The sequence below is a fragment of the Notolepis coatsorum genome (genome assembly GCF_963971535.1).
Source record: "Notolepis coatsorum genome assembly, chromosome: 7".
Lineage (NCBI taxonomy): Eukaryota > Metazoa > Chordata > Actinopteri > Aulopiformes > Paralepididae > Notolepis > Notolepis coatsorum.
In genome coordinates this window covers 105,442,572-105,457,425 of record NC_140171.1, presented here as the reverse complement: position 1 = coordinate 105,457,425, position 14,854 = coordinate 105,442,572, and the positions used below count along the sequence as shown (strand labels likewise).

The 14,854-nt window shown below is 41.8% G+C and overlaps 1 protein-coding gene across 1 annotated transcript in view; it reads right to left on the bottom strand.

The window, feature by feature from the left end:
• smc3 (structural maintenance of chromosomes 3) overlaps window positions 1-14,854 on the bottom strand; it is a 143,600-nt gene that overhangs the window by 71,642 nt on the left and 57,104 nt on the right. Inside the window, exons 17-19 of the mRNA XM_084318657.1 lie at window positions 7,658-7,799; window positions 6,334-6,484; window positions 4,814-4,964 (exon numbers count right to left, since the gene is read on the bottom strand). Of these exons, the coding sequence (XP_084174783.1) occupies window positions 4,814-4,964; window positions 6,334-6,484; window positions 7,658-7,799 (444 nt within the window). The remainder of the gene's footprint in view (window positions 1-4,813; window positions 4,965-6,333; window positions 6,485-7,657; window positions 7,800-14,854) is intronic.

Genomic DNA, 14,854 nt, shown 5'->3' with positions numbered 1-14,854 from the left:
TTGGTGTAGATATAGCTGTCTGATATGGTTTGATATCATGGGAAAGGGGTTTTGACTAGCTTTGGTGTAGATATAGCCGTCTGATATCATGGGAAAGGGGTTTTGACTAGCTTTGGTGTAGATATAGTAGCTTTAATGTGCATCTAAACACTAATGACACACTGCATTACTTGAGACCAGTCAGCTTGGTCTCCACAGGTCAACCTCTCATCATCATCGATGTAAAGACAGCATTAAGGATCAAGGAGAGCTGCAGACACCCATCATTAAGCTAATCTAACAAACATATTGATCATCCTGAGCAAACAACGTGGACACACACACACACATCAGTGTCAGTCTGGCAGTAGTCCATCGATCCAAAAGGGCTAGTGAGAATCAAAGGAGTGTCCTGGCGAGAGGAGATGGAGAAAGTGAATGGTTTGAGATCGGATGATTTTTCTGAATGAAACACACTGGTGATTGTCTAGTTTCAAAGCAAAATAACTAATCTTCCCGGAATTTAATTAACTTAAAAAAGTTTAATAAAAATAAAATAAAGGCCATTTGCATATTCTTGGTATCTAGGGACATGTATGGACCTCAGTGAATGTATTCCCAGTGTCAGAAATATTGTGTCTATTATAGGGATGCACCGAATGGGAAATTCTTGGCCGAAACCGATACCGAAAATAGGAAACAGTTGGCCGAAAACCAAATTCCGAAAATGATAGAAATATATATATATAATGTTTTTTATTTATTTTTTCTACCTGATGACAAAATACATGATTATGGCTAAACTTAACTTAAATAATATTAATAATCACTATTATGGGTCCATAAAACATTTATTCAGCACTTTTGAATGCATACATTAATTCCAGACTGACTGCTGAAAGATTGTACAATAAAACATTTTTCTCTTTGCATACAACAAAATGTGCATTAACACTTTGGTTGCCTAAGGTTAAATTAATGATATACCATAGATTGCCAGCGCTATTTGTCTATGGAGAAAGTCCCCTTCTTTGCAGGGCTATAACTTTTTAAATTCTATTGCTACATTGCCATTATTAGGGCCCATTCAAAGTCCTATATGTATTGTTCATTGTGTAGCAACGTTAAACTTTTTCATTCACATATTCATAGTAAAGTATGGTCTAATGTATAAGTATGTTTTCATCTCTTTCTGCAGCTTTCTCCAGAACGTGATATATAGCCCCAAATGCATTATATTGATGATGAAATACAGTTTGATGGCAATCAGCGCGATATAAAAAATTCCAACTAGACGTACTTCTAGAAGTTACTACACGTCATCTGATGTTGACCGGATGGGCGAGGGGGCGTTTATAATTCCGTGGGCAGCGTTATACCAATCATCTAATGTGGGTCAAATGTTGATAATATCAGTTATTATCGAAGACGGTAACGTTACACGCTGAAACTCACCCCAGTCTCCGCGCGCCGTTGGGCGATCATCGTCGAGTAGAAATTTTATCATTATGGGATATATTATTACCCGGTCCATCTCCAGCTTGTATAATGGTATATACGTCCAAATCATGTTGTTTATCGAGTTATTGGCAATCGATCGCTATGTAGTGTGACGAGCTAGAGTGCCGGAACCTATCCCGAGTGGCCGGAAGCAATACGGACATCTAGCACAACCTCTACTGCGCTTCCTGTTAAGCGGTTGCGCGATCGGCCACCAGATGGCGCTCCTGAACCGCCAGAGAGCTCAGTGGGTCCTGCTGGTGTATCTCAGGCCAGCGGAGGGACATTATGAATCCGATCGCAGATTTTTGAAATATTGATATAAAGACGACGTACAGCGTCCCCCGGCAACTTTAGCATGGCCAGCAAAGACGTCTAAAGACGGCTCCCGGCAGTCAAAGTGTTAAAGTCAAGTGCATTTTCTTTTCTCTGTAGGATAACTACAACAAAGTGCATTCAGAACAAAGCCAAGGTGCTTTAAAACTGCATAAAGATCTGCACACACGAGAGGGAGAATAGTTTATAGCAGACTTAATGATGTTACTGTAGTGGCTACAGTAAGCATTTTATATAAAGTACTCTGTATTTTTGTACGACAACTAATAAAGAAACTTGAACTACTGTCATAACTCACGGCGTTCTAGCCTACATGAAGGACTGTTGTATTTACTACATCTCCCGTGATGTACATCTGTTTACCGCGCACAGGATCTACCAAAATGAACTGATAAGACACTTGGACACTTGGACTAATAATGCATTCAGTCATTTGGACGGAGTTGTTAAAACTCACTCCACTCAAATCAATAGAGTTATATTTCACTCTATTCAAATCAAATTTAAAGTGACGTGGCTGGGATAAATGGGCCAGTCAGTCAGCCAAAACAAATTCCTGGACCAAGGTCGAAACGGGGAGCTGCTGGAGTCGAAGGCCCTCTGGGAGATAAGAGTGGCGAGCGGCTTCCCCACCCAATCCCTACCTCCCCCACCCAGGACTTGGCTTGTGCACTCCCCCCACCTCCCCCCCCCCCCCCCCCCCTTCCTCTGCATTGGCGCTGCACTGTCGGCTGCCTCGAGTGAGGGATCACTCCCCCCCCCCCCCTACAGCCCTGTAACAACCCCAACCCACTCCCCCCTCCTTCCGTAAATGGCGCTGCCTATGACGGCTGCCAGTCTGTTTGCGGTGGTGAATATGCATATGTTTGTCTCAAAGCTCTGTACCATTATTACTATCTAAAATGTAATAATTGTGGAATATTACTGTAATGAGCTGTATGTGTATGATCCAAGCGTCCTATGATCCTCATAGGAGCATAACAGAAAAAAGCATTCCATGTGAAGGTATTCTGTATCTTTGCATGTCAACTAATAAAGAAACTTGAAACTTGAACTTGAAACTTGACTCTTAGAGGGGGATGACGTAGCTTAAGAGAAACTGGTGAAAGGAATGGAAGCGTTGTTAGCTAGCTTAACGCTAACGTTAGTTTAAAAGGTTTTTAACCGCGACGGGCATATAGTAATGGCGAGGATATAAAGCATGTTAAAGACGCATTTATTGGACGCTTTGCTCGCAGAGTTTACATAGAAACAGCGCGACTCCCGAGTCCCAAGAGGAGTTATCACAGGCTGCAGAACACAGGACTGAAGAGCTCACGTTGCGCATGTAATGACTGAAGCCGCGTTTTGATTACGTCATCACAACAACACGTTAGGTAGGTTACGAACGTAACCCTGTTCTTTGACATTCTGTGATATTTTTTCGGTGCTAAAACCCTTTCGGCCGAAAGCCGATAATCTTCGGTGGCCGAATATTCGGTGCATCCCTAATCTATTACTAGGCTTGCATAAATTGTGATGAAACAAAGGAGAATATGAATTATGATTTTTCTTTGCATCTTTGACAGTGAATAACACCATGCTAATAATGACCAAACATTAAAACGTTCAGTACCTTCTTGAGATCATGTGTACAAAAAATCTAAGGAAATTAATAAAGGTAAGATGATTAAACAGAAGGTTCTGTAGATACAGTACTGAATTCTCCCATCCGGACAAATGCGATTTGAAATATTATTATAGAATATAGAATAGCAGGCTTATAAATTACCTTATTATAGCCAATTCGCACATTATATATATACATATATTATCTTTCAAATGCCCGAGTTCAATTTGGATTTAGTATCACCAGGCGTGCATGAGAACAGATAATGAAATCTACTGTACTTTTTTATTTTCACCACAGTGCAACCGTTTTGAAACTAATTTCAGATCAAATTGTTGCTGCATGCCAACAATAGGGAAGAGAAACTAACTGCGTTTCAATATTTGTCAATAACGGTACATGTTGTGGTATATTATGCCGAATAATAAGAGTTATATAATGCATACATAACTATGAACCTTGAACCCCATAGAACCTTTCAGGAAGTGTAGTTCTGAAAAATTCCAACGCAGATGCAGAGCTCTGGATGTCCGCTACAAAATGGCCACAAAAAAACTACAATTCCCATGATTCAAGGTGTTCCAAAATGTTCGCCTCTCGCAAAATAAGACATTTCGAGAAGGAAAATCTATCTAATAATAACGCTTTAACCTATTCCTAAACTAACGTATTGATGATAATATACATTATAAATGCTGTTATGAATGATGTTTATTAGGGATGTCCGATATTATCGGTCTACCGATATTGGCATTAAAATGTGCTATCGGAAATTATCGGTATCGGTTTTAATTTTTTTTTTATACATTTATTTAACCTTTATTTAGCCAGGCAAGCAAGTAAGAACAAATTCAGATTTTATCTATTGTCAAAAGTATGCATAATGTTGTGTTAATTCCACGACAAGAGATATGTAATGTTAATTACGTACCTGAAATTATTCAGTTTACGTAATTAATTTATAGAACAATCTGGAGATTATTGATTTATGACCAGATGTCATTTGCGGTCCGCCGACGGACTGCACGGGCGGAAGAGGTTAACTCGTTATTGGCGCTCAACGGGTGGCGGCCAATAACGAGTAAACTCGCTGTTGGCGCAGAAAGTGTTATGACTTTACAGGTCAATCTCATATTGTGGAAAGGTTTAGTGAAACTTTAATCAATCTAGTGACCTATGCACAGACACAATTGCTTTTGTAATTGCAATTGCAGCAGTTCCATGTTTGTAGGTTAAGTATGCTATTGGCAATCTTAGCACTTGGCATCTTGTTATCAACCAGGAAACGCTTTGAAATAAGTTAGTCATCTAGTTCTATCCCTTTTGGAGATAAAAAACACAGCCCAAAACCTCTCGTCTGCCTGTGTGGATGAGTCGGAAAGGATATGTTCGATGTTCCTGCGCAGGTTCTCGTTCAGCTTGGCCTCCAGCTCTCCTAGCTCCTCCTCGGCCTTCCTCATGTCCTTCTGCAGCTCCAGGCGAGACTTCCTGGTGTCGTAGTAGCCTCCAGTCAGAGCTCCACGGTGGCTCACCTGGTCACCTGGGAGGAGAGAGAGAGTCAGGAACACAAGGCACCATGGTTACAGAGGAACAGTACACTGCAACACCTGGGAGGAGAGAGTGTCAGGAACACAAGGCACCATGGTTACAGAGTGAAGGAATCCTTGTTTTTCAATGTGTATATAATGTAAATATCTGGAGATGACGGCATCTGCCATTAGATCTCAGATGAGGAGGACAGTATTTAGTGGTGTGTGTTTTCAAGTTAGACTGGGAAGCCACAGGCTACTAGAGCCATGGGCTCCGAGGTCGTCGGCAGGTTGTTAACATTAACACCTGATAAGCATTGGTGGGGGAAGGTTTGGTCAGAGATCTGTGGGGAGAGTTCGACATCGATAGGACGTTTAGTGTGTTAAAGGTGACCAGCCGTTGCCATGGTAGCGTGTCACTTAGTAACGGAAAAAGGGGGCGGGCCCCGTTGCTAGGGGGAAAACGTGATGAGGTGTGGGTTCCTTCCAGGATAAGTTAGATTAAGACACGACGCAAGCAGACGCATTGATCAGAGACTTTGAAGGATCCCTCCTCCCCTCGCGAGGAGGAAGGGAATATGCCACGTCATCGCTAGCTTCGGCTAACAGGGGAGGCTTTGGCTGACGACGAGGCCTCAGAACCATTGGACTACCGGTAATAGCAGAAGAGACTGTAAAGAATAATGAATTTAGTTTTTCCTCAAAGACTGTTCAAGGACATTACAGAATGGGTTACATCTTGTACGAAGCTATGTTTATGAAAATAAACATCAGGAAAGAGATCACATTGTGAGTGTCGTTTTCTTCTGATTACGGATGTACCAACAGGGTGTGATACAGTGTGTGACAGCCAATGCGATAACAAAGTATGAAACAAACAACGCAGATGGGGAGAGTCACGGAGGAGACAGAGACGAGTGGATTAAATGATCAAAGGCTAGAAACACTTATCTTTCAAGAGGAACGGTACACCTGGGAGCAGAGTCAGGAACACAAGGCACCATGGTTACATACCATGTAGCTAGTGGTGTGTGTATGATGTAATTTATAAGCATGCTACGGCCTCAACCATCTATTCCTTGGACTCTGTTCATCACTCTGCCCCTTATATATGCTTTATGTATGCTTATGAGGGAAACCTAAGTTGCCTTTCGAGTTTAAAAGGTGCTGTAAGTGGTATTTCTTTGTTAAAAGAAGTGTTAAATAACAAGTGTAAATTAGTTTAACATGTAGACCACTTATTTTAACAAAGAAAATATCACTTACAGCTCCTTTAAATAAAGGTTTGAAATTAATTGAAATGGTTTGGTTCTCTCATTTTGCCCATTGTTTGTCCAGGTGGTCTTGGAGCAGGTAGACCTACCCTCCAGGTAGACCTACCCTCCAGAGTGATGCAGTCCATGGTGAAGGCCCTGGCCAGCTGGGTAGAGACCTCCATGCTGCGACAGATCAGGGTCTTCCCGAACACGTGCTTGAAGGCCTTGTCAAACTGGGGGCTGTAGCGCAGCTTGCTGATCATAGGGATGGCATCCTGGAGAACAAAGAGAGGTCAGCAAGTGGTCAACTGGGAACTACATTTTGCAATAGTTGGACGGTAGTTAACTACATTCAAATCTTAAGTCATTAGTTCTGTAGTCAATAGGAATGGGCAAAACTCACAAAATTACTATTCGATAGTCACTGGGAACTATTCGAATGCTAATAAAAAAATCGAGCTTTCACGTTAGCGTATGGGTTTGTTTTTACTTAATAAGCTGCAACGTCCCTCATATGGGAAGTTTTTCGGATTCTTTGCAACCGGCACTTTGGCGACCCCTAGTGGCTCGGGTGTGCATATTTTGTAATACATTATATATAGAATTGAAGGCTTATTTGTTGCCTGTCGATAGCGACAAAATCCGTTCAGCGGTTCTCGAGTTACATGCCGGTATTTGAGGCTTGTGCAAAGTACACGGTATTGCGCAAAATACCACTCCCGACTCAGGCTGCAGTAGTTCCGTCAATCTAGATCCGATCTCGAAAATGATTGTGGATCGTTGTAACCAATGAATGTGGCTTTCCAATGATACCCCCCACATGGGGATAAAAAAAAAAAAAAAAAAAAAAAAAAAAACACAAAAACAGGAAGAGCAAAACAGCCTAATAAATTGAAGTCTATGATAAAACTGAGTTTTTCTTTGTACACAGTTTACCAAAATCACTCCTAATCACTCATTTCTGAATGGATCTTTATGAAATTTGGATATGTACTACACAAGGCTTCAGGCTATGGCTCCGTCTGGATTCGTAAGCCATACCACCTTCTGGGGAAATACTACCCTTGGACTACTAACTACTACAGAAAAACTTGAGTAACACGTTTTTTTTACAACTCAGGTTCAGGCCTATGTTACTCTATTACGTTAGCACTAAAAGTGAATAATTTTTCTGGAATCAGAAACTTCAGAATGTCATCTTTCAAAAGAGACCAGGCTCATGCATGTGCTATAAGGATAAAGTATGTTGTTTTGGTTTGCAAAAAAAGTATGCAGTGCTCAAGTTCAAGTAAAAAAAAAAATCCACTTTTCTGCCCGCTTGTTAAGAGGTTTAATAATAATAACTTTATTTATATAGCACCTTTCATACATGTTTTGCAGCATAAGTGCTTCAAGCGGCCGCATGAATGTCATTTTGTTCCTTTTCCTGCCGTAAACGAGTCCCTTACATTGGTCTCTGGGTAGGCAGTGTCTCTGACGTCCAGCTTGGTGAGAGGCAGGAAGGTGACCTCTCCAGGCAGGTTCATCTTGTTGAACTCCATCAGGATCTTGGTGCTCACTTCGTCAGTCTCCACGATGTGGTAGAACAACCTGGGGAGGAACGGCAGGCATGAGGCTCATAAAGACCTTTTCCACCAAATTACGTCTGGTTCTGGAACCAGTTCTGTTCAGTACCCGGCCCGCATTTCCACCACACCCGCTGTAATCAAGGATGCGTCATCAACAGAAGGCGTCGCTCAATGTATTTGCTGAACACATAAGGAACACATACTTGTTTACGATCAGTTATTTGTTCATTGTAGGTGGTTAGATTGTGGCGAGATTAGCTCAGTGGTTCCCAGAGGATCCCTGGCAAAATTTGGAATAGCTCCATTTAAAGGTCCCATGCATTGCTATTCCTTGCACTATTTGGGCAACTTTACACAATTCCTGTGAGTCTATGGAACACATCTGTAAATATATATATATATATTTTTTTTTAAATGAATTGTTTTATATTTTTAATCAAGTACTCAAAAGCAAAAAATGTCGACGTCAGGATTTCATGCCGTTTGTGCTGGGCTCCGCCCATAAGCGCTTCGAGTGACAGTCACGCACAGTCTGTGACTGGCAGACCGAGAGAGATAGAGAGATTGATGGGGATACTAATTAATTTTCGCCGCAGGGGGGGGGGGGGGCATAATCCAACGGGACAATGCATTGGTAACTTGTTTCAAATGACAATATATACCTCTGTGAATATTATTGCATGGATCGGAATACGGGCGTGCACAAAGATATTTTGACAGTGATATGGAGTGCTCCCGAGGTCCCTCTCTCTCTCTCTTTCTACCAGGTAGAAGCCCCGCTCGTCAGGTTGTGTGTAAAATGCTTTTTTTTTTTTATAGTGGACAATGGCGAGGAGAAACAGCAGCTTGTGTTTCTGGGATTTTTACTGGACCTTGAATTTTTCTGGACCTGAAACGGTACCGGAGGGCGATCGAATCCATCGTAGTGCGCCAAAAAGTATGGATTGTCACCCGGTTGAAACAGACAGCGTCTTCTCCATTTACCAGTGGTAAGAAGACATCCATTTTGTTATCGTGTTTTGTTGTAGAACAGTAATGTTAGTAACCGCACACACACCAGTGTGCAAGGACAAGAGAGAATCTGTAGTCTCTCTCTCTCTGTAGTAACCGCACACACACGCTGACCTGAAACGGTACAAGAGATACGCTAGCCAGCGTATCTCATGTGTGTGTGTGTATGGGTACGTGTGTATGGATGATATCGTTATATTATTCTCTATCATTATACTGCTAGCTTAGCACAATGAATGGAAGCGGACAGTGACTGTCCATCTCTCTGTTTTTGGTGAAAACAACCTATATTCAACTACCAACTATGAAAGAACGGAACATGCTAGACTCACTTTTTTTCACTGATGAAACTAAAGATCTGTATGTGTCTTTTGAGATATGCCCTGTGTTCATAGTCATATCACAGAATAATGTGTTAAGGGGATGGTGTAGTGTTTTGATTGATTAACTATCTTGATAAAAGGTGTGTGGGTCTATTCTTTTTCTCATCATACTATCCAATCTTTAGAATATCTACATCCTGATCTGCACACCTTTTTAGAACTGTATAGTAATTTTTATTCTGGTCATCTTATTTTATTCTAAGCTAAAATCAGGGTTCCCACAGACATTGCAAAATGAAATTCAAGGACTTTCAAGTACTTTTCCAAGCACTATTTAACACATTCAGCGCCAGAGGTCGCTGTGGGCCTATGGCCGTGTGTGCCAGCGCTTTAATGAATGGGGATACATGCTGGTGTTTGCAGTGCTAAAACTATATTAAATATCATAGCTATGGATATAAAACGATTGCCAATTTGACATCGAGTATCTATCTTTTGTGAAAAGGAAATAATTTTTTCATCCATACATTCCTGGTTTATACCGTGGTGAATATGAGTATAGTTTTAGAGTAATTCTGTGTAATCCCAGGAAATGCTGCTAAACAGCGTTTAGTGCATTTCACTAGAAACCGCGCCATTCCTCGCCAGGATCAACAATCAATCTGAAATCAACGCTATATTATCGGTATTATGTTTCATCATGCATGCATGAAAGGGTGGGGGGGTGGTGGGGGGTTTCTATGCTTCACAGTACATATACACACACACGCTCCGATCGCAGGGAAGGAATTATTGGATAAACGCAAGATTGATACCATAATAGACAATAGATAGGATGTACTGCAAAAAGAATATTCCAATTATCTGATCGCCATTCCAAGTATTGATGTCGATCGTGTTGCCAAAATAATCCACCAAAGAACATGAACCGACGGTGCTCGATTCTCCCCAATCCATATGTTATAAACGTTACTCCTGGCCGACAAGGAAAACCTGGACCGGACTTTTTAAATAGACGGACAGACCAAGCTAGAGAGTTTCCAAGGATGTGCAATACCGGCCGCAAGGCGTTAGTATTGGACGTTTGCGATATCAGACCCATTCAGCACAGCCTGGACAGGCTGCCTTGATGGATTATGAATGGAAATAGCGAATAAAATAAATAACGACCCAGAAACGAGAATTCTCGTGAACGGCACCCAACGTGTTAAGCAGTGTTAAAAAATTGGCTGTTTAATTCCAAGCCTTGATTTTTTTTGTAAAAAAATCAAACACTTCAAGGACCTTGTGCGAACCCTGTAAAATTATCGTATTGCACTGCACACTTTTTAGAACTGTATATAGTAATCATATATATAGTATACAGTGAACACACATTGGTGCCAAGCGCTGATGACACCTAAGCCTAGCTACACTAATAGTTAGGCCCCCCCCCCCCCCTCTCCCCCAGCGGTGCATGCTAGCTCTATTGTCCTAGTCACTAGGACCTAGTGTGTGTGGGGGGGAGGAAGAGGTGAGGGTAACACAAGCATTGGTTCTGAAAGCTAACATACTTTAACACTTTCCCGGCCAACCACGTATATATACGGTATTGGGAGCCAGCGGTAGACGGCCAGAGTCCCCTCCTCTACTCCCTGTACACACACGACTGTGTGGCTCAGCGGAGTAGCAACACAATCATCAAATTTGCTGACGACACAGTGGTGGTGGGCCTGATCTCTGCAAACGACGAGAGGGCCTACCTGGATGAGGTCAAGGTCCTGGCGGGATGGTGCTAGGAAAACAGCCTCTCCCTGAACGTCAGCAAAACAAAGGAGATGATTGTGGACTTCAGAAGGTCGGGGGTCAAGGACTACAGCCCCCTCAGCATCGACGGGGCACCGGTTGAGAGAGTGAACAGCTTTAAGTACCTCGGAGCCTACATATCCGAGGACTTGACATGGACCACACACATTGACAGTGTTGTGAAGAAGGCACGACAACGCCTCTACTTCCTCAGGCGCCTAAGGAAGTTCCAAGTCAGTCAGAAGATCCTTAAGAACTTCTACTCATGTACAATAGAGAGCATCCTGACTGGCAACATCACCTCCTGGTTTGGGAATAGCACTGCACAAGACCGAAGCAGACTACAAAGATGGTAAATGGCTGCTTTTTTATATAGCGCTTTTATCCAAAGCGCTTTACAATTTGTTACTTACATATTACCCATTCACACACCGACGGCGGAGGCAACCATGCAAGGTGCCAACCTGCTCATCGGGAGCAATTAGGGGTTAAGTGTCTTGCTCAAGGACACATCGACACGCTGCCCAGGAGGAGCGGGAATCGAACCGGGAACCTCCGGATTGCCAGACGACTGCTCTACCTCCTGATCCACTGTCGCCCCAAAGAGTGACGCGTTCAGCCGAACGCACAATTGGAGGGGGGCTCCCCACCCTCCAGAACATTTACAACAAGCGGTGCAGGGGCAAGGCTAAGAGAATCATTAAGGACTCCAGTCACCCGAACAACTGCCTCTTTGAACTGCTGCGGTCAGGCAAGCGATACCGGAGTCTCAAGGCGAGCACAGAAAGACTCAGAAGAAGCTTCTATCCCCAGGCCATCAGGCTGCTCAACGAACAATGAACACTACACAACAACCATCAAACGCACATAGCACACACATCCACACGCACACACTCACTTTAAACAAACACACTGTAGCACCCACTCCCCACACTTTATAGCACACACTCACTTTAAACAAACACACTGTAGCACCCACTCCCCACACTTTATATTTATTGATAAAGGATTGCACTACAACTCGTACACCTTACTGTAAATTGTACCTAAATTGTACCTCATCCCATTTCTGCTTTGCACTATATAGTATTGTATATTAGTACACTGCATAGTATTGTATATTATATGGTAACTCAGTTACGTCTATTCTGCATCGAACATTGTACATATGTCTATACTGAACACTGTGACCTCATTTTCTACTTCTAATTTACATGCTATACTATGTTATTGATACTTATCTTGTCTAGCACAGTCTCTGGAGCGTAACAGTAAGAAGCATTTTGTATAAAAGTATTCTGTACTTCTGTATGACAACTATTAAAGAAACTTGAAACTTGACTAGTTTTTTCTTTTATTCGATTTTAATACCCTATTCAATGTCAGGGAGCTGTATTTTGCCTGGAAAAGGCATATTGGGACTCCGAAGGTGCAGTACCGGCCAGATGCTGCTAGTAGCGCTGTATCGAGAATGCAGTAACCCCTGTCACATTGAATAGTTTTCGGGACCCCCGATTCATTATGCTGTGGTGGGTTATGTCGTCGACCAAATGGACATACAATCTACCAGATGGCGATCAAATAATTGGAATATTCTTTTTGGAATCCCACCGGCCACAGGTAAGAACAATTTTACGTCAATTTCAGCTTGATCGTGCAAGGTTTTCATAGCCATCTCCTAGGGGTGGAACGGTATGCATTCGAACCGTACACCATTCGATACGACCTCCGCGGTTCGGCGCATGTGTGTATTGTTCGGTTATATAACGTTAGCCTCGAGCTAGGCTAACGTTACGTTAGCTACGAGCTAACTAACTTTAGCCGCGAGCTAACTAACGTTAGCCGCAAGCTAACCGTGGAAACGCTCACAGCGAAGTGACTCCACGACACCAGTTCCATTAGTGGGAAAGGGGGGTATATTGATGAGGCTTGGCAACAGAGGTTCAAATATAACTGTTTGTGTTCAATAACAAGCCAGGAGACTAGAGCGTGTGTATCAACTGTGCATCTGTATTGTCAACCCATAACATCCTGGTCCCTGCTGCTGGGACATACCAACTCCACACACCACTGTGGGGGGGTTTATATTCCCATTCCCTTGTAACATATTTTTTTTTTATGATAACAGTTACAACATTCCTTAGTGCAAATTATTATTTACCGGTATACAAGAAACCCCATAAACGTCCTTATTTAAAACCCTAATCATCTTTTCTGTGACTTTTACTTTTTGATAAGAAAGTCTAGTGCTGGTTGAGCATTATGCATACTTTATGTTGGCCTTTGTCTATAATGTGGCCACACAAATGGAAAGGTTTAATTATTTTGTTTGTTTGCACTAAGTTAATACTTTGACAAATGTTGCCTATATTTTTCGGTCAGTTCGGTCTTTGTGTGCCAAACATTATTAAAAGGTAAAACTTTTTTTTTACCAAATAAATGAGAAGCATGTTTAAATCAGCAATGCCTCCCCTCTTGCTGTACCAAAATCTCTCCTAGCTCTAACCGTCACTGTCAAAATAATGTGCCTGATGTCAAATGGCCTCATTCTTTCAGTTTTTGCATGACTACGTCCCTGAGAATAACTGAAAAGTTGGATTATTTTTAGGCTATATATCTTATGGTGGTATTTTTTAATAAAAAAACAACATAAACCGAACCGAAAACCGTAAACCTAAAACCGTGATACGAACCGAACCGTAAATTTTGTGAACCGTTCCACCCCTACCATCTCCCTGATCAGCGTATGTTGTGGTAATAATGTATGCCGTTATTGGCAATCAATTAATCAGAAACGACCCCCCCTTTCATGCATTCATGATGAAACATAATACCCATCATATGCATTTGATTTTTTTATTGTAGCGTGTGTAGGGACGAAACACCAATGGATTTGGTATAATACACGTCGCGGCTTATAAATATAACGAAATAACACTCATATTCACCACGGTATAAAATGGGAACGTATGGATGGAAAATGTTTTTCTTTTTTGCATCTTGAACAGAAGGTTCTTACTGTCAAATTACCATGATATTGTATCCATAGCTATAATATAAAATATAGATTTAGCTCTATAAACAACGTGACGCACAGTGAAAGTGTGTAATGGAAAGCTGGCCCAGCTATAGCTAGATGGGGATATCGAATGGCCGTGAATGTGTTAAACATCACTATGAACTAGCAGAGCTACCTAAACATCACTGTAAACAATAAAACTAGATGGCATACAGTATCTGAAGAAAACTAAAATGCTAGTTATGTAAACAAAAACACAGCTAAACTGTCTCTCAGCACAGCATCAAATAGTGTATCCACATAATCAGCATCTCCAGGAACATTGGCAAAATCAATCTCTAAACAATGTTTGTATGTCTCCGCAATGGTATGATTCTGGCCTGATAGGTTAAGCCACCGTTCGACGCAGTTTCTATATCTATCCCACCATGTCTGTGTAAAATCTTGTACACGTTCTTTCTGAACGGACGTGATGCATATAACATTGTTTTGAAACCTTTTTGCAAACTTGTGTTTTTTACGGGACTCCTGACAAACACTATAGTGCATATGGATCGCTGCCATAACGCAACAATCGATATGATTTCGGCGTTTATTGCACCATACAAACCATACCATACATACATTTCCGGATGTAGGAGATCGGCGTCAAATAATTGGGATCTTTCTCATCCAGTCTCATCGGCGCACGGTAAGAGGTCACTAAAGTTATTTTCAACCCGATTCTTTATTCATTTCACTGCAAACCATCTGCTCAACATATCAACCCACAGTAAGTAAAGCTGTTACTGACGATCAAGGAATTATAAACGACCCCCCCTTTCCTCCACGCATGATGAAGCATAATGTATACCGATCATATACATTTGTATTTTTTAATATAGCGTGTATGGGAAAGAAACGCCAATCGATAATCTATATATGCTTCAGGGCCTATAA